The sequence below is a fragment of the Diorhabda carinulata genome, chromosome 5 (assembly GCF_026250575.1).
Source record: "Diorhabda carinulata isolate Delta chromosome 5, icDioCari1.1, whole genome shotgun sequence".
In the NCBI taxonomy this organism is placed as follows: Eukaryota; Metazoa; Arthropoda; class Insecta; order Coleoptera; family Chrysomelidae; genus Diorhabda; species Diorhabda carinulata.
This window is the reverse complement of record NC_079464.1, coordinates 18,835,460-18,861,967: the sequence shown is the minus strand read 5'-3', so window position 1 is coordinate 18,861,967 and position 26,508 is coordinate 18,835,460. Positions and strand designations below refer to the sequence as shown.

Below are 26,508 nucleotides of genomic sequence, written 5' to 3'. Positions count from 1 at the left end.
TTTTACTGTGAAAAATTCATAGCATTTTCATAAAATTCAATTAGTTATTAGTTTTTATTATTCAACCCTTAAAAACTACCCCTTTGCAGGGCTTGAAATCTTATTAATTAATTTTATTAATAAAAGGTTAGCAATCATCACACTATAGTGACAGATTAATTTGGTTATAACTCCGTTAATTTTTATGCTAAAAAAAATTAACCTTCATAAAAAATGCTTCAATTTGATTGTTCATTTGTTTTTGAATCTATTATAGTTATGGAGAAAAAATAAGCAAAAAAAATTTTTTAAAAATAATAAAAAGGATTATTTAATGCTCATTTTTTTCAAAATTATGCATTTCTAATCAGTCAAACTTTCAGATATCGTGAATAACATCCAAATAAAGTATTTCTTACAAGGAATGAGTTTAATTTTGATTTTCAATGAAATGGCGTTGGTTTTAGTGCAATTTTCTTAGCTTTAACTATTTTACATCATATCTCACTGAAATTTCAGTCAAAATGACTTTTATCAATGGTAATTTGAAAGGTCTTTTTAAGCCTTTAAAAAGTATTGTATCACTTTTTGTTGAAAAATGTACCCTTTTCCCGTTATTTATAGTTAAATGCTCAATTACGTAAAACAAAAGCTATTCAAATATCTATAAATTGCTTTAGGTAGAACATTAAGATCTTAAAATAAACCTTAATTTCTTTGTTTTTTATAAGCTTCATTTTTGTTCATCACACTTTTTTCGATAAAATATATAATTACAGAGTTATACCTAAAAAACTATTCAAAAATGCGGTTTTTTTTTACCAAAAATCGTACTTTTCCATTGCGAACAACTCAAAAACTATTGATTTGGCGCAAATACTTTATGAGACATTTTTTACTTTAAATTTGCTGATATTTCGTTATTTTGGATGTGCAACCCGGAAGGATTGCACACTTTCCCTTTTTGGATACACACATATCATCTGTCAAAATTTCAAATACATCGCTGCTGCATTAAAGAATTCGAAAGAGAAATGCTTGAATACCTGGCCTAATAGCCTATCGTCCAGCAGCGAAGTCTGTTTTGTACATATCACAATAGAAAATGTATCCAATCAGATTGTGGGTTGAAAACTCCCGAAAAAGCGGGTAATTTTCACTTAGAAATGCTAACCAATATACAGTTCGATCATTTCGAAGATGGTCTGGTACACTTTTAGTTGAATCAGGGGATAGACTTGACGTTGATGCTTTAAAGTGACGTTTTATTACCTGTCAACAAAGAAAGAATGTAAAACTTTTCTCCCGTCACAGAAAAAAATAATTTTTACTGTATCCGCCTATGGTTCTCAAAAACTATTACCATATACACTCGTGTCTGTCTTTGAATGACAATAGCAATTTCAAATCGTATAATTTGGCGTTTGATGCGAGGTCGGCAAAAATAGTGATAGTTATGTTTATAGTTTAGTAAACAATTAAAGTAAAATAAAAAGAAACAATGTATAAAGTAAAAAATGTTGTGTTTTGTGTTACATTGAATTTTCTATTTTTCATCAGCAGCGTAATTTCAAGTAAGTATTTTTGCTCATCGAAGGCACCCTAAAAAATCTATTGAAAACTTGAAGATCAAAAATTTTTGCCCACTTCATAATACAAAAAAATACGATCGATTTCGATATTTATATTTGACAGAACTTTACACAAAATTCAAATTTTTTGACAAACCTCGTATACCGCTTCAAAAAATTAATATCTAATGGTTGCATTCCAGCTTTTTTTTATGAAACCACCAATAAAAAAGTTTTCCATATGGAAAACTTTTGTATTTCTCTTTAATCATTTCCAAAGATGTAAAGTGGAAATAGGATTCTAGCTTCTTTGTTTAATTTGTCTCCCAACAACTTTCAGTACATTCAACCTCTCTAATGCTTTTAAATAATCATTACACAACATCTAGAGATGCTTGGGATCTTTGTGATGCCAGTACTGGCCAGAACATACGATATTTTCTTTTAATAGTTTTTATAGCCTTTTTTCTTCAAAATCCCTCTAATTTTCATCAGATATCTAGTCATCCTTTCTGCAAAACACCTCCAAACGAACACCGAGCCTCCGTCGAGCTCTAAAGTCAAGATTACACGTGGTTTTTTCCTTGACATGCGCACATACATAAAACACTAACAAGAAATGGACAAAACAAAACATCAGACATGAAACATATTAGCATAAGGCGACTGAATAAGACAACAAAATCGAGAGCTGGTAGAGAAAATGGGAAGTTAACAATACAGCAGGAAAACATGCAAATTTATAAAGGTCTTGAAGGGGATACCATTTGACCTAAATTGAGATACAGACATATACAAACGTTTCAATTTGAGATACAACAGTCAAGTACGACAACACACCCGAAGATTAATACCACATCATAAACGAATGCACCATAGAACAAAAACAACAGGTATGAAAAACATTGACAAACACACTAAAATCCATTGACAGGACATACCCACCAACAGACAAAGATGCGCAGGACGAAAAATTGATATAATGGATGAATGAATGTTGGTGGATCCATGTTATTTCACGGTACTTCTTGGTCCAAAAAGTAAAAATGACAGGGCTAACTACACCGAAAACATGATTAACAGTTTAACAAAAGCGAACAAATTAGAAGGTTTCGATAATAACTTTAGCGAAAGTGAATAATCTGTAAAACTTGACAATAAAGTTTTTAAAAACTCTTTTGGTTCACCATTGGAACAGCACATTCCAATAGTTTCATCCTTTTCATTCATTGAACCAATAACAATCGAAGGATGATTAAATTGATCATGCATGAAATGTCGACGACGTTTCTAGCCTGAAAATGAGTTTGAGCTAATCTCAAAATACTTTGTCCTTCTGCTTGATGTTGTCTTCTCGTCTCTGCATGATCCTTTTGCTTCCGAGGCATTTTTAAAGAAGATGACAATAAGTATTAGAGCCAAAGAGTAAAATCTACAATAATGGATAGCATGTTACCGAAGAAACGATACCTAACCTCAAACATTCGATGTACAACGGTATTGCAGTATTCAGAGTTGGGGCTTCTTCACTGGAATGCTAGGAAAAAATTATTAAGGATTTTCCATTATTGCTAGAGGAAAATTTACGTTTTCTGTGGCCCCTCGGTTTGTCCCTTCCCGGGGGTTATGGGTAAAATACTTTTAAAACATTTCCATAACAACTAGAAAAGATATCGAATTTCAAATCTATAATGTTTTTCCTCTTATAATTATTATAATGGATACGGTAGCAATAATTGTCAGGTTTTATAATTCTCATTTATTAAGATATGAAAGATCGGAAAATCAAAGTTCAATGATTTTTAACTATTTTGAAAATGTGGATTGTGGACTGCCTTCATTTTGATATGTTGAAGTCTATAGTCGATTTTTATTAATGAGAGAAATATAAAATGAGTAATCCATGAGCGTATTACTTCTTTCGTTTTTTTTTTAAATATTTTCCTATTAAATAATATTTGTATGAATAGAGGGTGTTTCAAAAAAAGCAATCCACTCTATAAGATATATAGAAATATGTAAAATATTTGGGGTTTGGTCAGTATTCAAGATAAAAGACTTTGAAGAAAAAAATTTTATGGAAATGATTGTTTATATTTCAGACTACTTTTTAAATTAGAATTTAATTACAGCAGATGTTCAAAAAGGTCCGTATCTTTTTTCTAAAGATTCCATTAACTTTCTAAACGCTTGGGAGTCAGCTACGAGGTCACCACGTTGAATTTTGTCTTATAACTGTTGAGGTGAATTTAATTCTATAGCATAAACTTTTTCTTTAAGATACGATGAAATCGCATGACCGAGAAGGCTAATGAATCGGGGTTTTTGCACCTCTGCCAATCCATCGATTTGTAAAATGGTTACTCAACCTTCTATCAAAATGTGCTAAAGCTCCATCGGGCATAAAATAAAGAGATCTTCGCTGGTACATTATTGCTTAAAAAATCCAGTTATTTGCATTTGCATTAAATTTGCAGTTGCTGCTTAAACATTAACTTTAACATGTGAATCCTCAGATAGTCTGCCAAGAGCTCTTGGACTTGTCTGTAACCTCCAAGTACTTGAAGAAAACGTATTTGCTTTTCTTGCCATATTCCTCACACTAACTGTTCAACCAAATTTAAAATCATATTTCCTTTATTAATGTTTGAATTCCAGAATCTCAATACAACATTAAATTGTTGTTTGTTTCATACTAAGGCCTCCAACAGCTCAGTAACTTTGGAAAACTAAATCATTTAGTGATCAGATTGGATTTTCGAGAAAAGTTACAAGAAACGAAAACTCTCACTCCCAATTTTTTAAATGTATCCGTTTCATCGATGGGGTCTCATTTGAACGACAAAACATTTTCAATTCTTCATAATTTTCAAATCAAAATATTCCGAAAACTGTACACATTATCGAGTTTTATTAAGAGTACTTTTTGTTGTAAAATTAAATGATATTGAAATAAATTTAATATTGAACCAGTTATGTTCAATACTACTTAGTAATAACCGTGTAACTAGCGCCCTCTATGAGAATCAGACATAAAAACAATTTCGTAGGATGTATCAGATTCCATAGCATATTCGTATAAAATTTCAATACAATGATTCTAGTAAATGGGACAAAATCGTCAAAAATGTGGCAAGAACTACTTTCTGATGTAGCAAATTCTTTTCCAAAAACAACGATTTTCTATTTAGAAATATTGGCTTTCTTGCAGCCTTACGTGCTGTTTGAAACTCGCCAAATTATCCAACACCAATTAAGTCCACTATTTCATCAATAATTTAACATAAACTTTTATCTGTAGATGTTTTGGAACGATTATATGCCATCAAAAACAACTCGCAATTCTATTCATCTACGTAAAAAGTTGTTAGATCCATGTAATACCAAATGGATTGATTCATTCAGTTTAAAAGTTTTTTTTTTCATAGCATCTCATTTTTTTGTAGATAGACCTCTTTTTTCTTTTCCAGTCCCCTCTACTTCTTAAACAACTAACAACGAATTTTCTCAAAACCCATTACCTGACTCTATAGGTTTTTCTTGGAGGTAAGTGCTTCTTAGTTTATTGTATTTACAAATTGATGATTCGAGTGCTTAAATATTTCCAAAGTCAACATTAATTAGATGTAAACTGCCTGGATTTGTAGCTCCTTATTTTAAATTATCTAAACAACGTTTAGATTCTATAATAATATTAAAAATGACTAATTTTCAGATTAGAAATTGTTTATAAACATCTATAACTATAAAAGTTAAAATTTTTAAACTATTGATATTTTTTCGTTTCAGATACGGACGTTATGCCGCCTTTGTTCGATATGGATGATTATTCATCTTGTAATAAAAATGAAACTAATTTTTTTTGCAACGTTCAAGCAAAATTAATTGTACCCCATGCAAACCAGAATATTATCAATTTAATTCGGGTGAGTTCCGATGCCTACATACACTAAAAATGAATAATTTAACACTATGTCTATAGGTTTTCAATTTTACATCAAATATGACAGAAAATCCATACCATATCAAAGCTGAAAGCGATGTGATTTGATAATGTAATAATATGAAGCATTGCATAATGTCTATTTACATTTATGTGTTATTACAACCACTCTATTAGCCAGATTTATTACCCTTCCATCAAAGTGTACTAACTCGAATATATTTTCGAGCTTTCGAATACTTATCGGTTTCAACTTGATGCTTCGGTCCATTTGATTATAATAGAGGTCAAACCAAACGACCAATCAATTAAATTGAGTTTCGCACTGTTTTTTGACTAAAAAAAAACATTAAATTATTGAAAGAAATAACAAAATAACTGTTCTAGTTACATAAACATCTAAATATGATCAAAAATAAGTGAAAGGTGGATGTCTCGAATTCTCGGCATCGAGTAGAATGTTATGAGCAGTCTTTGAATTTTGTTGCTGGTACCAAGGAAGTGTAAGATCAGTAAAAACATCTCCACTCAAATAAGAGTGCCGTTGATGCATAGAGGAGAAAGAAACTTCAAACCACCTCATCTATGAGTGACGAAAACTCACAAGTACTTGATTCAAACACTTGGACAAGCTTCATAGTTTGACTAGTGGTGTCAAAAGGTTCTAGCTTCTCAAAAGACATCGGCTTTTGATAATTTCATTCAAATCTTCCTACTATAAATTATGAACCGAATGGCTCCAATATATTTTTTTACTTCATTCCAAGCTATCTTCATAACTTCACTTTCTATCGAAGTTTGGCTTCAATTCTATTAATTTCAACTTTCCATACATTCATTCAGTCGTACTCCTACATTGTGATAATTTCAAGCTATTTAACGACAAAATATTTGCAGAAATTTAGCGACGACCCGATGACATACGATAGAAGCATAGTACATCGAGCATTATGTGTACCACAAGATAAAATTCGAACGGATTCAACGTTGTATGCTTATTCTAATAATTTGGTAAATAGAAACCTTCAAAAATATAATTTGACAGCGGAAGTTGATGATTCTATTTGTGTTGAAATGAAAACTAGTTATAACATTTACGATTATCTAGTTGCGTGAGTAATTCCATATAAATCTAAAACGATATTTTCAACACGTAGAGTTGTCCATAAAATAAGGTTCCCAAGGAGTTGCGGAATGAGGTTTTTAGCGCCACAGAGCTCATTATTGTCTTGGTAACCGTTAAGGATTGAGCTTCCATTCGATTAGCGCGCCAGGTGCGAATTAACGCTCTGTGATTCGTTTTTTGTGTGCAAAAACGTTCTCCATTGATTTCCAACTGTGTATGAATGTGTAGAGGATCGTACAGATCTGGATCTGGAACATCCTTACACGACATACTTGGCCCCCAGTGATTACCATCTCTTCCCATGGAGAAACGCATTTCACAACCGATGAAGAGCTGAAAGAAGAGGTTTGAAGCTATCGTGGCAGATATCTACGACTCAGGCATGAAAAGACATTAATCTAAACAGCGATTATATCAGAAAATAGAGAGAATTCTGAACTATCCAAACATGTATTATCCAAAGCTAATACATATGTTTCCATTGTGAAAATTCCTTAGGATACTTATTTGATGGACAAGCCTAGTGCAATGAATTCTTGAAGATCTAAAAATAGGTTTGGTAGGTTTATATTCTGTTTGCAGAATCATCGGCATTGTTTACTTATTACTGGTACTTTTTGCAACGTATTACGAAAAGAAACAAAATGTGAAAGGGTTAGAGCGTGGTAAGTTTTGACATAGTTGCATTTGCATATTAAACAAATTTGGTCTCCATCTTGCACTTGAAAATTATATGTTTATGAGTGAGGCAAGGTTAGTATTAATTTCATTAACTTGGAAATACAAGATGTCTCCAGTGACAGCCATTTAAGTGGAACTACTTCTGTTATTTTCAAAACAATTCCATGTCTTGAATTATCATTGTTTCTTGATGAGAAAAAATAATGTACAAGCTCAGCAATAGCTTCAAAAGTGTTTGCTGATCGAAAAGAATCATGCGATAGGTTTTGGGTACGGAATTCAATAGCAGTCGATCAAAAACAACAACGAGTTGATGATTCCGAGCAGTTTTTGACTACGTGTAAACATACGTAATAAATCAGATTTTTTGTGGCAATTGATATTTACTCCGAAATCAAAACAATCATCATTTGGGTGGACTGCAGCCGGTGAACCAGGTCCAAATTGGTCTTGAGGAAATGGAAAGCATTTTTTCAACTAACAAATTTTGTCACTAGTAAATTGTGTAAACCATTTTTTTTAAATTAAATTAAGTGAGAACAGTGTGTCTAGACTGGTTTTCATGTTGAAATACAAAACACAAATCCTTACCTACGCAGATGATGTGGTACTTACGAGTAAATAATTAAAGGATCTAAAAGAATCTAGAAAATCTCTATGAAAAGAAAGCAAAAGAACACGGACTGCGCTTGAATGAATAAAAGACCAAATATATGGAGAGGTAAGGGATCTGAATAGCTGCAACCAAGGAACAGAGCAAATCAAAGATGATAAAATCCAGGAGTTCAAACACCTGGGAGTTACAGTGACAACCGTTGAAACTACAAAAGAAATCGACAAAAGACTGACGAGTGGAAACAAAACGTTTGGAGCCCTATCAGGACTATTAAGATCAAAAGATATTCCAATAATCACCAAGTTAAGCAATTACAATTTACAATTATACAACCAATGGTGCTGTATGGTAGTGAATGTTGGATCATGAACAAGAAAGAAGAAAAAAATATAAATAAATGGGAGGGAAAGGTACTAAGGAGGATTTTAGGAGTACGAGTGGAGATGAAGAATGAACGCAGAGATCAAAATATGAGATATGGCCAGAGTAAAAAGACTCTGTTGGATGGAGCATATAACCAGAATGAACGAAGATAATTGGGTGAGAAGATTCTTGCTAAAGGAAGAAGAAACGAAAAGAATAAGAAGGCTTCCATGGAAAAAATGGATAGAGACCTGTGGAGAAGATTTAGGAAGAATAGAAATAGAGAACTGACGAGCAGCCGTGGACAAAAATAGATGGAAGAAAGATCAGTGGAACCTTGAGTCTATAAGGCCTTTGGAGCTGTATTAACGAATTTGAAGCCACATATAATTTTAATCGTTAACTAACACTATTGTGAAAAAACTAAAAAAGTTTCATGTCTTTTTAGATCGAAGAAACAATTTTCTGTCAAATTTGTCTCTTTATCATACATGGAGGAAAAGGACGACAGCTCCTACGAATATTGATTATAAAAAATTATCAAACTTACAAGGCATCCGTTTTTTTTCGATGATAATCCTGATTTTAATACACGTGAATTTATTATATCTCTTTTTTTATATATCAAACCCAGTTGAAGTGGAACGAGTAAGTATATCAGGATATATAAGCGTTTTATTATTGGGAACGTGGCAATAAAACACCAAACTTTTGAATACTCATGTATTCATCGTCTGGGAAATAATTAATTGGGCTTTGAAAATGTATAATCTAAATAAAGGATTTCTATTATTCACCTATGATATAATTTGAAATTTAATATTTCGAAAATGTATTCCGACATTCTGCAAAGAAGAAAACAAATACTTTCCTGGCTAATACCTTGACGAATATTGAATTAATTACATCTCCTATGAAGAGATGACACGTGATGTCAATCGTGATTTTTGTTAATATGAATAACCCCAATGACTCGCGATTGTGAGGATAAGTTGTTGTTTCGACGTTATCACGTCTCATCAGAGCAGTCAACTCGCTATTTGGTAGATGTAGTTAAACATAGTCGACGATAATATAGATTCTGATGGTAAATGAACTGTGTAAAATCAGATAAGGGTTGTTATAATGCTCTGATGAGACGTAATAACGTCGAAACAAGTCAATAGTTACAACATCTCCTTGCAATTGCAATCCCATTGGGGATGTTAATAGGATAAAAAGGTCGATTGACATTAATCAATTAAAATAAAATATTATAGGCCTAAATTAAAAGAAAAAAAAAATTGACTCTCGACTTATATGAATGCAACATGTAGCACATTCGTTCGAAGAATCTACTATTTGTGCGGAAAAACGGATTCCCTATGTGATCGTCGGAGCAACTCTACTGGAAGTCGATGAACGAGCCCCCGGTCGCGGTACTGATTTTTAGAAGTCGTATAGAAGATCCCCTAGCTGACTACACTCCACGTGCAAAACGATCATCATCTAAGTGGACTGCAGCGGGTGAACTACGTCCAAAGACACTGACTCAGCTGAGAAGGTTATGTCTTCAGTATTTTGGAATGCGCATAATTACATAGAGTTGTTGAATCGTTTGATTGCAAACATCAAGGGAAAAGGGCCTCATAAGTCGAAGAAGAAACTAAGACAATGCACCGATTCACAAGTCGATGGTAACGATGGTTAAATTGAACGAATCGCTTTCTCATCTACCGTATAGTCCAAATCTGGTTCCAAGTTATCGCTGATCCTAAAAAAACGCTCGCCGGAGCTCTTGACCTGACGTTCTTTCGAAATAGTGTTTTTAGCACACAAGGAAATTTGCATATTAGTAGGAAGTTTTTTTTTGGCTTTTGATCTTTGATAACCTTAATTTCAATAAAACATTTTTTTGTTTTTCAGATAAATGCCTCAAAATTTATCACGCCATTTAGATGTGTTGGTGCATTCGCCGTTCTACCTTTTTTTTTATTTTCCTCTTGGTTATTGACTGTACAAGTTCATAATATAATCGAAAAATATGGTGAATTATCTCTTAAAAATGTTGGAATATTAATTATCAATCGATATGCCAGGTATTATTACTTTATTATTGAAGCTCGTACAACAAAACTGTCATGCTTCTGGATCGTTCTTGAAGCATACAAAATTAACATTTGAATAGCGAAAACCACATATCGATATCTTTGTTTTGATGTCGAGATATCTTAAATTATGTTAAGTACGAGGATGGTTCCTACAAAGAGTGCTATATCTGGTGATTGGGGTAGCAATTCAAACTTTAATTCATCATTCAAGCTAATGCATAGTGTTGATGAAAATTATCCAAAAACCGACGGCTGCAGATGGAATGGTCTTTGCCTTCCTTGGAGCCTGTTCTTCATCATCTTCACAATGCTGTTTGGTTCTAATATGAGCAAACGCAGCACTTATCTTTCGCACAGCTCTCTCATCTCAATATGTCACCTCATTTGGTGTTCGTAGGTCGTACGGCCTTGTTTAAACTCTTAGGAGTGTCTCACCCAGAGTAGAATCTAATTCAGGTTCTATATTGGTTGGACTAGCGCCTTTTCACATAATGATGATCAATTCATTGAAAATATTCACTATAGATAACTGCCAAACAGATACTAAACACGTGGCGTCTTCAAACTTCAAACATGCTGTAATTTTTCAAGCAATTACCGCCATCTCTGTGTCAAGCCAGGTACTTCTGGAACCATCCTAGTAAAAACAAATTACGTTGTACGTAAACACCAGCTTCTACTTTTTTTATAACGATCTGTATCTACACGATGTAATGTTTTCAGATTGATGTTCACTTTTGTGGTATTACTAGCATTTATTCAACCATCTTGGTTTATGAATATTTCTGGACCATGTAGCTTCTCACTGTTAGTATTGAATCGAAATTCTTGTAGAAGAAATTGGCTCAAATCGATACTATTGATCAGTAATTATGACTACATTTTTGATATTGTGAGTGTCATTTTTTATTATTCAATCATACTTGAAAATAATTTTATTTCACGAATTTTCATATTTTTTTAAACGTACAAAGTCTAGCGATGTATTTTCAATTCTTTAATCTTTCTCCTCAAAATAGGCGTTTACGAAGACGATAACTTTTTTGGTCAAATTTAAAATCTCTTCTCTTTAAGTGAAAATCGCTGAGGGCCTTAATCTGGTGAACACCAAGTTGGTAAACGCAAAAATAGAAGACAATGCTAGATTTCCAATGATATCTAAATCAATTACCTGTTGCCTGCCGTTTTATTTATGTTATCAAAATCCCGATTAAAAAGTTTATAAAGGTATATAATTTCAACGTGTTTATATCTTCACTCCTGTGATTCATAAATGCTGATGGCAAACGATAATTAAAAGGTAAACCATTGGCCGGCGAGGTTTGACCAGCTGCTGGACCAGTCCAAACTATTTTCAGCGATCCTGTTATTGCGAAGAAATTTTCCTTTTATATGCAAAAAGTTTTATGGATCAAATCAAATTCGGTTTTTGCTTCGATTGGAATCCAAGAACCTCCTCCAAAAGTAGATGAGCTGCAGTTAATTTGGAGCCAGTAATTGAACTTTTTAGCTCAAGTTTAACTGACTTGAGTCGTTTTCTAACTGTCCAATTACCTACATCCACTGTAAGCTTTTTGAAAGCCAGTGAGAGCACGATTATCAAAAATTAAGAGAAATTGATTTGACCAAAACCTACCCAAAAATTACATTCGTCACCAAAAAAAGTCGTACGCCTCGAGATTTCTTAATTAAAACATTGGGGCACCTATTTTTAACTTGAAGAATTAAGAAACTCCTGCTGGTAATGAACCGCATTATCCAATATACTATTTATATCTAGATGCGTTTCTTGCTGCCCAATATTGCCTTTTGACACATCCATTGATATAATCAATCTTTATTTTCTAATTCGATGATATCAGGATGAACTACTACTAATCACAATTTCATTTTCAAAATGAGGACCTGTTAAAAGTAACTTTGAAGGTAAACCTGTACAACCTCCCTTATCTGCTTTGACCCAGGGTGAATTGTCTTATTATCAGAAGATCTAATGGCATCCTCGAGGTTAAGACGTGAGCAACTGTAGAGATGACACGATTCGGGATAAACTGTTTCAGGCGGCGTCTTTGGACGTCCGCGGTTCCAAAGATCGCCAGACTGAACTTGGCTACTTCCACTTCAGGAAGTATACACATCTGGTACGGGTATCAGTTGGATCTTCTTTCGAAGGCGCATTCTTGGTGGCAGTAGCTTTATTCGGGGAGTTATCAGGCACTGTTTTTGTCATAGACATCTTCTCTGGTCTTCAAATTGACACGTCCTACTTGCTGGACGAGCAGAAACTTTTCTGTATGACTAAAGATCGTATCTCAAGACTGGCGCTTCCAATTACTGAACCGATGGTGGAAATCGAGTGTACGCACTTGATAACCTAGAAAATATTGTCACAAGGAAGAGCGGTCCCTCTTCTTGGCCAATGATCTGTCAAAATTACAGGTGGGCGGATTTTGATGGTCTCCTGAAGCATGTGCGATGGTTTTCAATTCTATCGAACAACGGAATCGATTTCAACGACTCAATGAAGAGAAACAAAATGTGAATTGCATATTTATTACCTGATATTTTAGTTTGTAGAGGAAATTTATTCATTGAATATCATTTTTGTTTGTACTATATTAATCCGGTCAATTTAGACATTCGATGTTACATAAATTCCTATCGAGCGGAAAATCAGTAAAATTGTTTAAAATACAATTGGAAATAAAATTTGAATGTTTCCCATCATTTTCGTGTAAGGAAAAAATTTTATTCAAGGTCAAAGTTCAAAAAAATGAGTTTTTCGTGATTATCGGCAAAACGATTAGTTTTATCATAAAAATACTCTAGACAAAAATTGTAGATCATAAAACTATCTACAAAAAACGTACGAATACTTTTTTGATACGATCCACCGTTTTTGAGATATAACGAATCAAAAAGTTGTAAAAGTTTTCGTATTTAATGGTTTCACCATTTTCAGCAATAAACTTTTTTACAACATTGAAATGAACCGAGATTTGTTTGAGTATTTATAAGAAATTATCAATTGATGAAGATGTTGCTGAAGTTCGACGATGTTGTTCTGCAGCTTTGATATTTCTCGTGCAATCATAGCCATTAAATACGACAGTAAATCTGAAACAAACTTTTACAAATTTTGACTCGTTATATCTCAGAAACGGTAGCTCGTAGGAGAAAAACTATTGATACGTTTTTTGTAGACAATTTTATGATCTACAATTTTTGCTAGGAGTATTTTCATGATAAAACTTAGCGGTTTGCTGAAAATGGTGAAAAACTTATTTTTTAAACCTTTGACCTTGAATAAAATTTTTTGGTCTAATTTTACCGGACTATATAACAGATGAGTGAAATTTATTCAATTTATTTGACGTATTTTAGTGTTATCCTGTTTCCTGGTACATATCGGTAGATTTTCAACTTTATATCCTTAATCTCGTTATACTCTACATCAAGTTAAAATTCAAGTTAAAAGATATAAAATTATACTTTACTTTATTATGTGCCTCATGTATAATACACGGTGTCAGAGTATACGCTCATTCTGATGTTATATTCAAACCATCAATCAGGTATGATTAACACTTTATCAATATTTTGGTACTTGGGGGTGATGTCGAAAAAAAAATACGTGAAATACCTCCTTAAAACGTAAAATACGAAAAGTAGTGAGAAGTAAAACTTCATTTTACGCACTAGTGCTTTAAAAAATTATTAATAAGCTCTTCGTAGCTTAGTGAGTAGAGTTCAAGGCACGCAAACGGGAGGTCTCAGGTTCAAATCGTACTCAATAAATTTTTTTACTTATGTAGTAATAAGTATTATTAGATTGCAATTCATTATATGCAAGTCGTCTGTTATTTTGTCAACTTAGTCTAATCTTGAAAAAAAATAGTCCGGTCAATATAGATATTTAAATTTTAACAATTCCCATCGATTCTATGCATGCTACAAAAGTTATTCGGGGTTGAAGTTCAAAATTTTTTTGAAAGGTTCTTGAAAACGGTAGATATTATCAAAAAAAACCTAAAAGTAAAGTTGTAGATCTTAAAATTTTCTACAGAAAGGGTTTCTATAATTTTTTTTTATAATCCCCATTTCTGAGATATCGCGATTCTAAGAGTCACATTTTTGTTTTGATTTATTTTTGATACTTTAATCAGATTCATACACTTGCAAGTCTACTTTAACAGTAATTTCTTCCTCTTTCTCTTGCTGGATGTTCATAAATTGTTCAAATGTATTTGAATCACTGATTTCTTCATTAAAATCACAGGAATCTTCATCTATTGTACTTAAATGGACATTTGAGCACTATCACCTTTTTTGTGTTGAGTTTTCATCGGTTCCAAATTATTATTTATCAATTTCCAACCACAGTCTTCTGGATTCAGTTGATTGCTTTGAAGGAAGATATGATAGTTGAACTTGTTTTTTTTTGTTTACCTTGTTTTTTACGAAAGTTAAGTATCGATATTCACCAAAACAAGTACTTTGTTTGGAGGTCCGTAAACCTCAAAAAGAAAGTAAATTCCTTCCGTAATTATTGTTTGAGGTGTGGAATCAAGGACGTTTTGCCCCTTCTGTACATTGCAAACGAACTGAGACATTTTTTTTGAGTTATATAATAAGACAAAAAATAACCGAATAGTTGAATCGTATATTCACTTGAACTGAACCTTTAACACTAAAAGAACGATGCCTATGGACAATATAAGAGCCAGATGGTTTTCAAGACCAAGAAAAGAGGATTCAGTTAGGGACTGACTATATTTTGAATAATGTAAAAGAATCAAATAGGTATTTATATTTGTCTTAAGTGCCTAATTTGCATATCATGTTTAATTTGACTCTTAAAATCACGATGTCTCAGAAATGGCAACTTTTAGAAAAAAAATTATAGAAATAATTTCTGAAGAGAATTTTAAGATCTACAACTTTGATGACAGGTTGTTTTTAATAAAATTCACCGTTTTTGAGAAAAATCTAAAAAACATTGTAATGGTAAACCCCAGTTCTCCACGAATATGTTTTTCCGGGAATTTCTATTATTTGAACACTATTTTTATGTCTAATTTGACCGAACTATAAACACATGGAGAAACACAATATACGCACTAGCACGTGAAGAAAATCAACATCAAACTTGTAGAAAGAATATTGTATGGAATTCGTGTGTAAAGGCCTTTTTTCGACTAATTTGATTCGTCGAAAAAAGACTATTTTACACGCTTGTTATATAAATAACAATTTTAGAGCAATGGAAGAAAGATATTTGAGATATTCTTCGTTATATATGGTGCAGTACATGTCAACTTTATCTATATGGTCGTCAAGTGTCATTGGTGTAATTTTGGGTGATATTTACAATAAAACAAAGAACATTACTATAAAGAACACATGGGTAATTATCCACTCATTGTCTATATATCTATTGTCGTATCATATACACTGTGACCCAAATGATCTTTTGTGTCCCTTTTTCTGCTGCTATACTGGTTAATCCAGTGTTTACAGCTGATCTCTCAATCCGATTCCTTCAAGAAAGTCCAGAATATGGGGTATCTGCTGCTGCCAAAGATCTTGGTCTTCAATGTCTAGGTTGCTCCAGGCGGAGCAACCTAGAGAATGTGGATAGTTGGTCCGTCCTCTGTACAATAGTTTCTACATTATCTGCTAAATCTACCGTCTTTACATGTCTATTGAAACAACAGTGCCCCAATAGTATTCGTAGATTGATACATTCATTACTTTTCCTCCACTCTGGTGTGTCCCAGAATCCATTGTACGAAACGAGTTTGGATTTTATAATCTTGGAGCATTAAGCTCTAATTTTTGCTTGAAAAATGCTCCGTGTGTTGCCCAGGCTTCAATAGTATTTGGTTCTGGAACCGTACATTCTTCAGTTGTGTACCATATAATGGTATTTCTTCTATTATGATCCCAGTTACTCAACTCAAGCTCAACTTTTTCGATGCATCATCCTAAGACATGTCCCAGGTTTGGTCATTATCTAGGGACGGTTTTCCTTTGGTGGTTCTGTTACTGAACATGTTTTATCTATCACACTTTTCAGTAACATTTGGAGAAATGCAAGCCAGGTCTTCGTACCTTCAAGAGATTGCTCCTCGTGGTATTCAGACTAGTTGTAGTACTCCCTGTGAAGTTTCTGCACACCATCAGTGCTTTTGTGGCTATGATGATCATCTCCTTTTCTTTATTCCAGAGAAGTTTAATATCTAGGATGAGTTATAGATATTTTTCTCTGTCTTCCGTTCAATAAATTGCTCGTCTTGCTTGATGAGCTTGAAAAAAACTTGTAATCATTTTTGATCATCTTTTTTGCTTAAATTTTTAGCCGTTAACTTTATTATGGGCATCCATTTTCTTATTCCTACCTCTACTAACGATGTACATCCATTATGTGAATATGCGAGGCTTAAAAGCTGTCATTTTGACATGTCTAAGTAAACCACTATATAATTTGGGAATTGGTGTTGGAATTTACGGAATGTCACACAATATAGGGGGTGAGTAAAATTATTATTTTCTCTGTACTACAATCCACTCTATCGTAGTTGTAGATCTTTTAACGAAACTTATTATTTCCATATTTCCTAAACCAAATCTAGAACCTAGAGATAGAAATTGTTAAACATCCAAAAGTCTCAATATTTTTAATCGAATCTTTCTCGGAATATTTTGTTGATAAGTTCATCAAGTTTATTTTCAATTGCTTGAATTTCATTCATATGTTTAACAGCAACATATTTAGCAAAACACCTAGTATATATATGAAAATATGAATATACAGGGTGAATAAATTACTGATGAATTGATGAACTGATAGGCTATAAGTCGCAGTTAGATGTCTGAACAGTTTGAAAATCGACGTTTCGGTAAATATATTACCATAATCAAGGCAACGAACGAATAAAAATTTTCATCGTAGATGTCAGGAATAAAATAGAAAAACCAACACAAACGAACTTTTGAAAAGTTCTACCTAGAACTCTAATACCTTTATATCTAAGCAATTAATAGAAAATATTTTAGTTTTTAAAGCTATTTCTATTCAATTTTGGTGATATTCAAGGCCGCTTGACGTGATGCAAAACAACGGGCAATGCAATGCAAGACGCAATATTTCTTGACCAACAGCATTTGCAGATGGAGCTCAGCTGGGCAAAAACTTGCATTGGCAGTTTTATTGAGTTGAATGAGTTTCTAATCTGCTAATATTACGTCTCTTGTCAAGGATTTGCAGTTATCTTTTTTTCTTGGTAAATTTTCAAATGTTTTTTCCAAATGGGCAGAAAAGGGCGATGGAATTAGTTGAGAATGGATGTCGAGAACATTTGAAAAACAACAAAAAAAATAAAAAACCAAAAACTTGGTGATTTGAATTTTTTACATAAATTTTAAGGTTATGTTATGCAATATTCTGATCTTACACATTGTTTTGCATTATGTCAAGTTATGACAGTTTTTCGAAAAGTTAACGATGAGAACTTTTTAGGAATAGTCAAGAATTTATTGGAATCTAAATACGTAGTTATCTTAAGTAATTTCACCTACTGCGTGTATTTGGTTCAAATCGGCATTATTGTTGCAATCAATAAGCATATTTCATCAAATATGGAAGTATCAATAGGAAAATTGGTAAGCAATTATATTTTTCTTTTTGTTCAATATTCTCAAATCTACATCTGTTCCCATGTTCGACAGGAAGCTCAAGATTTTTTTTTAATTTCAACCTATATAGTTTCTGTAAAACTTAACCTAACCTCAAATATTTTCAAACTCTGAAGAATTCAAAATGGAGGATAATTCTAGATAAATTTCGGAGTAATGTCGTTTGTCAACAAGAATAACGTATCAATCTCAACTTACTTATAAAACTTAGTGCTATAAATTTTTGAGCAGTGTAAGCGCTTTAGTAATGACCAAATGATTAAAATTAAAATTCAAGAGACAATGTTGAACGTTTTTTTCAACATAAACAGTATCGGGAAGACTGAATGGGTTCCTGAGGATGAGACTGTCAACTATTTGTCAGTTTTGGCAACACTGCGAGAACTAGTTCATAAAAAACGGCATGATTTGGCACCAAGACAACGCACTTGCCCAAAACGCGCGATCTGTGAAGAACATCCGCCGTAATCACCAGATTTGGCACCGTGCATTGTTTTTGTTACCAAAGATGAAATCTGTTTTGAAAGGGACCCAATTTGAGTCGATGAAAGCGGTAAAAGAAAAAACGGCAGAGCTCTTGAAGACCTTCAGCAAAGAAGACTGCACTGCTTCGATCAATGGAAAAAACTTATGGAGAGGTCTACGGCGAGAGGAGAGGAGTATATTGAAGGGGAGCATTCGAATGTGGAATAATTTTTTAATAAAACCCTTTTTCGTAATCAGTCTCGTTATTTACTAGCCAGACCTCGTACTTTTAAGTTGACGCGTTCTGTTTTTTTCTTTATCTTCTATTAAATATTTGTATTTTCACTATTTTTTATGTTTCATCTTCTAAATCAAATGTCAAATTGGGTTCTTCTATTTTCGCCATTCCATTTAGTCATTTACACTATTGGTCAAATTTCCTTCAGTTATTCCTCGTTTCAGCAAAACGATTTGAGTCTCCAACTCTGAAAATCTGTCATCTCTCGATGGTGGAGCTGATCTTGTGCCATCGACATCAAACTTTTCATCTTAATTAGCTAATCCATATGTTAAAGCACCCATTTTATCTTCAATAATTCCATCTGTACCTTTCATTTCAATGTTTTCGATGACTATTACAACTGTAATTGAAATTTTCAGATTTGGGATTGCATTATCAGCATTTCATTGAGTTTTATATGTGGTATTTTTATCACGCTTATAATAGAAGAACCTGGTGAAGCAATACGGAAAAAATATTTACCACAAATCAGTAAATGGAAAAAGAAGTCAAACAATTGAAATTTCCACCCTGTAAAACATAATTTATCCAATATTTCTGATTATAAACTGATGTTTAAGAATATAACTTTTTTTGTAGAATTGGTGTTAAAGGTATTAAATGTCATTTTGAAAATAAACCAGCTATTTCATATTTCAACCTCAAATTACGAGCATCGTCCTATAAGTATCTAGCCTGACCTAGATATGGCGGTGTAGTTTCTTAAAACAATACCAGTCTAAATTCTAGTCTGGGCGAGACTGCTCCTTCGTTATTATCAGTAAAATATTGGGAAACAGATTCTAAATGAATACCTGTGAAGACCAGCATCGTTATGGTCTACCAAATGAGATTACAACTTAAGAAATGTTGTAGAAAATCCAATGGATGATCGTCGACTGAAAATGCACGAGCTAGCAGATATAGTAGTGTGCATATTAACTGAAAATTTGAACCTGCAAGATGGGTGCTACGAAAATAATCAAAATAAACCTTGTTCTATCAAATTTAACCAGATATCTCCATTTTGTTCTTTTGTTTGCTCAAGTAATTGACACAATATGGTCAATACAAGGATTACCACCTCGAAATCCATTTTGATTTTGTCGTAATTTATCATTTAGTAGATCTCTGATACTTTTCAGAATAACTCCATGATGATGATGATGATCTCACTCGCCGCTATAGTGATTGGTCAGGATTTCTCTTCGTCTCAAGGCTCATTTGACATATCTTCAAAATTAGCATGATTTCATGATAAGCTTGATTCTCCGATGTCTTGTTTTAAGGCACTCAATTGAACGAGGCTTCCAACCAATCGACAATCTGGCTATCGAGCAGAACAACCAGAAGAGCAATCAAAAACCACCAACTTTAAAAGAAGATACAGTGTACTATCTTACTCCCTGAGTTATGATCTGTATCAACGTACGATTAGCAGCCCAGTGTTTGCTACACATGATGATAACCAGATTGAGCAGCCAGTGGTTGTCGGACTGATCAACAAGTCCCCAGCCAAAACGTGGCTGTGTTTGTTTGTTTCAATCTTTCGAAATGAGTCTCTCTGATCTAGATAAACGTAAGCTCCCGTCTTTTATATTTGATTTCAACCAAGAAAGACTCTATAAGATAGCAGACAGCTTCGCAGTATCTTATTCATAAAGATTTCTTGGTATTCTGAATGTATACTGCACATCCAACTATGGATTTCAACAATATCCGGTGATGGGGTAATCGACTGGTTGCACAGCTTAGTTGCCTCATCAAATACAAGTCTAAGGTTGCAAAACAACTTTTTAGAAACTGAAGACTTCTTGGTGCAGTTGAACACAGCTGTTTCTCACAAAATATTCGATATTTCTTTTATCACTTTTCCATAATCTAAAAACTCCACACATGATTTACCAATATAATTTTGAGACTTTATCAATAACGATTTTCTAAGCTACTGACTTAAATATTATCTCTTTCTCTGTCTTGGAAATTCCACAACGTTTACAGTAGTGATACATCCTGTTGTTAAGAAGCCATTTCATTAAAAAGTTTTCCCAAATCGGAACGAAATGTTATTTTATTCGCGCAAATGAAAACTTGCATACTATATGCGAAGACGTATTTCTGTTGGTATAATAACCCTCAAGAGAAATATTCTTGTACGATCGCTTACGAGGTATTCAATTGGGAGACGTATGAAGCCAGAAAATGAATATTTTTAAGAAAAGGTACTTGTAGTGATGAAAATATATGTGGTTAAAACATGATATTTTATGATAAATGTCGAAACAGCTACAAGTTATAAAAATTATACTAAAAAAGATCTAAAAAGAAGGTTACGCTTCAAAATATAAGATATATGATAATTGATCACTGATTTTGAATACAGGGGAGAAAAATTATTAAAACAATACAATAAAATGTCCGCTCAATTCGAAATGAATTAAACATCAATCCTCTAAACAATTAGTATTCAAAAAGTTGAATTGAGAAGTTAAAAATGATCCAGAACTATGATCCAGCTGTAAGTAATAACCTAACCTAATCCTCATGTTCATCATGCTGAATACACTACCAAGAGCAGTGGGAATGAGGTTAAACCCAAGCAAAACATCATCATCAACAAATTACAGCTGTACTAAGATTTAGATCGAAAGAAGATACAATAAATTATGGCGAACATCACCAGGTGACGATTTGAGGAGCTGTTCACATACTTCAACACCCAGAGAAATTAGACCAGAAGAAGATACAAGAAATTATGGACTACATCACCAGCACAAGATTAGAGCTACTGAAGACATACTTCAGCTAACGAACTGTGAAATCTGAAAGAGGAGAAGATACAAGATATCATGGACGACATCACCAGGAGAAGATTTGAGTAGCTAAGCACATACTTCAACACCCAGCTAACGGACTGCGCTAGGCTACCATCAACAGTGTAAACATCTAAAAGAGGAAAGATCAACTAATAACGATCTGGTTATGGATAAATATTATCAGGATTTGGAATAGGAAGAAAACAGGACTTGATTGCATTGTATAATCCCGGAGAACCTCATTGAGTTTAGACCAGAAGAAGATACAAGAAATTTTGGACTACATCACCAGGAGAAGATTTGAGAAGCTGAAGACATACTACAGCTGACGAACTGTGAGATCTGGAAGAGGAAGATTTGAGAAGCTGAACACATACTTCAACGTCCAGTTGATAGATTACGATCAACCAAAAAGAAATAAATCACCTTCTAAATAGAATACGTTTTCCTATACTCCGAATACTTTTTGTAAAGTGTTTCGATACAAAAAGTGAACATTATTCATAAAACTCCCTGAATAAAAAAAAGAACAATAGAGAAACTGATAGCCATATATTATTGAGAGGTAATAGGAAGCTCTCCCTCAAATATATAGTTCTTTACGTGAACATTTCCAGAAGGAGCAGACTTTTGGTAATTTATATGAAATTAGGACTATTGAAGCTGCACTGACAGAAGGAATCATTATGAACGTATGAAGAAAAGGTTACATTCCTTTTGGATAGTGACATCATAAAATGGATTCGAAGAAATCTACTAAAAAATTATGTAAATCAATTTGATGATCATATTTATATCTTCCCAGCTTGCTGCACGAGTTTATAATCACATTTTGGACTACCACAAAGCAAATTTCTTCTTCATACTTCATACAAATTGAAACTTACCGTTAAAGTTGCTGATAATTTCTTTCTGCCTCTAAATGTGATTACCTGAGTTATTTCTTTTGATATTTGTTATTATTTTCAGCAGAAATATCGAAATTATTACATTCGCAATTTCAAATTCATTACTTTATATTCCAAAAAAGCTCCCTATGAATTCCGGAGCTCTCCAACTTATTTATGACTTCGACGGCAATAACCCAAACGCATTGCCTACCATATTTCTGTCGGCGCGTTGCCACAGCGAGCGGTCTTGCCAAGATCCCTATTTTCACATCGTAAATTTCAGATTTCCACGCTAAAAGATACATACACTTACACTCTAGAGACTCGGGATACTTAAGAGACGCTATAATATTTTCGAGAGTATAGTGACCCCTTAGCAAATGGATATTCGACATCGGAATTTAATATTGATTAAATCCATTAAGAAATAAAAGAAAAAAACACTAATTTCGAAAGGACGCGACTTTAAGCAGGTTTAAGATTAAATTGATTACTTATAACATCACTCCCTTAGTCCCGTGACTGACACACAGATGGCGCTGACATTTTGTCAAATCTATATGACGTTTATGAAGTACCAACTGTCAAAAAACTCCATCGAAAAGAACCATTTTGTAATGGTTTGCTGAATTTAAACGTGGTCGTACAGATATTGATGATGGTGAACGTTATATTCGACCAATTGATGTGTTTACTCCAGAAAACATCAAAAAAGTCTAAAAATTGGTAATATCTAATCGGAAGTTCAAATAGCGTGAAATAACTGAGGCCAAAAAGATATCAGAAGGTAAATTAGATGCCGATTTTTTGCTACTATATGTGACAATAGACTCAACAAGAATCCATCACCTCACTTCGGAATTAAAACGATCATAATCTGAGTGGACTGCTGCGGGTGAACCACGTTCGAAGTGTCCAAAGGCACAACAGTCATCTGGGAAGTTTATGTCCTCAGAATATTTGGATACGCATGTTAATCTCCAAAAGGAAGAGACAATTAATGGCTTCCTCATCCTTGGTATAGTCCAGATCTGGTCACCAGTAACTACTGGCTATTCGCTGATCTTAATAAAATGCTCGCTGGTAAGAAATTCAGCTCAAATGAAGAAGCAATTGCTTAAATTGAAGCTTATTTTGAAGCAAAAGAAAAATGCTTCTACTAGTACGTCATCGTGAAGTTAGAGAAGCTTTGGAATGATTGTATTGCTTTTGAGGGAGATTGCAAATAAATGTTTTTCTTAGTCACACGACTTATTAAGTGATTTTATATGTTTCTGAAGATAATAACTCACTAATGGAAATGCAAAAAATGGTTTAGAAGAATGTTTAAAACAAGCAGAAAGTCATCCCAAGCATTATTACCAATAATGATAGTTGGTTATTTCAGTACGACCCAAAACCAAAAGCCACAATCAATACTAAATGATCTAAATCCTTCTTGATCCACCTTGACAAACCGTGAATCAAGTTTGGTATCGTGAAAAACTTGCAAAAAAAGCGGAAATTTCATCCTCTTGTTCCATCTGAGATATTGCGGCATTCTGAACGTCTGCCCCTAATTATGTATGGAGAATTCTCCACAAACACCTAAATTCTCGTCATAACTGATGAAGCTCATTTTTTTGCGCACATTCAAAATCATATTATCGTGTACAATTTCCTTAATTAGAATATTGGTTGCTAGTTGTTTGAGGAAAATGAAGTCGCACAAATTAACATTCAAATTAAGCTTTTGTACGGATTATCAGTAACAGAGGAATCAATAGTTATTACAATTGACTAATTTTCGTATCGCATCAATTACAATATTACCTTTGCAAAATGTAATTAACAGTAATCTGCTTGCCTGAAATTGAAGGAACCCATTCAGAAGGAGTCGTTTCTAAATGAAGAACATTTCATTAATATACAGGTTGTTTCAAGAAAGGTGATCCCGTCTCTAAGATAGATGGAAAAATATTTGGGGTCAGTAAAAAATTTTCGTAACGCCATATTTAAGATGAAAGGCACTGAAGAAGAAGAAATTGAAAACATTTTTTATATGAATTCACATGTCAAAAGGGTACCACACTCATTTGAGGTTAATGTTCGGGTAGCAACTTTAGGTTATCACATTCTACCTGGAAATTTAAATGGTGATGAATACCTGGATTTTTTGAGCAATCACAAACGAGCGAAGGTCTCTAGGAAGCTCCACCGCACTTTGAAGATGTCGTAATTTAGTAAACATTTTTCGGATCGATGGATTGGTAGAGGTGCAGAATCTCCGATTCATTGGCCACCTCGGTCATACGATTTTAATCCTTTCGATTTCACAGTTTGTTCTTAAAGAAAACGTTCATGCTACAGAGGTGAATTCACCTCAAGAATTGAAAGACAGAATTCAACGTCAATTAAATAGCTACCGAACCATTATGAAAGATAACCTAACCTCTAAATTCCACAGAACACTTTTTAGTTGTCGGTTGATTTAAAAAATATATATAGAGGAGATTTATTTGAGAAGTTTCAGTAGTAAACCAGAAGATTTCTTATCAATATAAGTCATATTTGAGCATAATTTAAAATAAATTTGCACTAAAAGTACAGTAATTTTGATTGTTTGCATTTTGTTTAACAATATGAGTAAGATAACCTAAAAAATTCATCATTATATCAGCTAGAAGTCTTAAGACTTCTCATGATAACTAGAAGCAACATTAAACTAGACTTCTGGTAGATTACTGCTTTGTCAAACATCATCTTAAGACGATAAGTGTGAAAAAAGAACGATGCTAATGTAAAGAGTGCTAATGTAAAAACCCCCAAGCAAACTATTTTCTAGTTTTTTACGTATCCTAGAGTACCTTTTTTAAAAACCTCTTTAATCGTGTTTTAGGCCAGGGCACTTACGAAAAAGAAAAGAAAAGCAATTTTTTTTAGCCTGGAAGCTACACCCACTTTAAGTCAGATAGAACGAGAAGTTTCATTTATTTTTCTTTTGGTATATACAAAGTTCAAAAAAAACAAACCTTTACGAAATATTAACAACCGAGATAGTTTGTAAAGGAAAAGAAAAAGCTGGAGCGTTGAAAACTACCATGGAAATTGAGTTTTACCAATAATTAGTAAAAAAAGTAACATTGGGAAACTAAGTTATGGAATAAACTATGAAAAAAAGGTGTAAACATGATTCTGGAAGAGCATTTGGATGAAGCATATTCTTAACTAAAGGTTTCAATGAATAAGAATCTTCAGAAAATATTTTTTTCAGTGTGAGCAAAGGATACACGGAATATTTTATAAAACTCTTGATTACCTATTTTAATTGGAGAGAATTTCAATTAAAGAACGACTAAAAACATCTTTGTATCTCATTTTGTCTAACACTATGGATTTATCGAGAATGTAGAATACCAGACTGTACCACCCTGTAATAATCAAGCTTTCAACGTACAATTTTTTAAAATAAGTAATTTTTGTTAGCCTGGAAGCTATTTGCAGTGGTCTTCCTTTTCCTGTGTAATCATAAATCTTAAGACAAGCATTAGAATCAGGAACGCATTTAATTTCCTGTTTGTTCATAACAAGGAAACATTTGAATGTAACTTGCATCGTTTCCTTCCTCAATGTAAAGTGTAAACTACACCCACTTAAGGTCAGATAGAACGAGAAGTTTTATTTATTTCTCTTTTGGTATATACAAAGTTCAAATAGCGAAATTTCTATTGATTTTATGTCGAAGGCAGAAACAGTTCAAATATTTGTTTCTTGTATCTATTAAATGTTTAAAAAGTATTTATAAACTCAAAATTATACATATTGAAAACATTGTTAATATTCCCTTTATTTAAAACATTTTTTTAAATGCAATATATCGTCCAAAGTGTTCGTAGATATGTACAGATCTTCCAATATCAATTGCAGAAGAGAGTTAGCGAGGTACAATCAATATTACATAAAAACGCACGGTACTTATACCAAATTAACATCTAACAAACCGTCAGTCCA

The 26,508-nt window shown here is 33.1% G+C and overlaps 1 protein-coding gene across 4 annotated transcripts; it reads left to right on the top strand.

Moving 5' to 3' along the window:
• The first annotated feature begins 1,241 nt into the window (after positions 1-1,241).
• On the top strand, positions 1,242-19,452 carry LOC130893795 (O-acyltransferase like protein-like). 4 transcript variants are annotated; one of them, XM_057800170.1, is made up of 13 exons: positions 1,440-1,553; positions 5,021-5,096; positions 5,340-5,476; positions 6,391-6,605; positions 7,202-7,284; positions 8,728-8,927; positions 10,185-10,357; positions 11,093-11,261; positions 13,754-13,944; positions 15,629-15,776; positions 16,731-16,902; positions 17,892-18,034; positions 19,193-19,452. In XM_057800170.1, exons 3-13 carry the CDS (start codon positions 5,351-5,353, stop codon positions 19,331-19,333), a joined length of 1,761 nt encoding a protein of 586 aa, XP_057656153.1. In that variant the 5' UTR covers positions 1,440-1,553; positions 5,021-5,096; positions 5,340-5,350; the 3' UTR covers positions 19,334-19,452. The 4 variants fall into 4 exon arrangements, with proteins under 4 accessions (XP_057656150.1, XP_057656152.1, XP_057656154.1 ...); XM_057800167.1 differs by lacking the exon at positions 5,021-5,096 and having other exon boundaries at positions 1,242-1,553; XM_057800169.1 differs by lacking the exons at positions 5,021-5,096; positions 19,193-19,452 and adding an exon at positions 18,101-18,544 and having other exon boundaries at positions 1,334-1,553.
• The last annotated feature ends 7,056 nt before the right edge of the window (positions 19,453-26,508 follow it).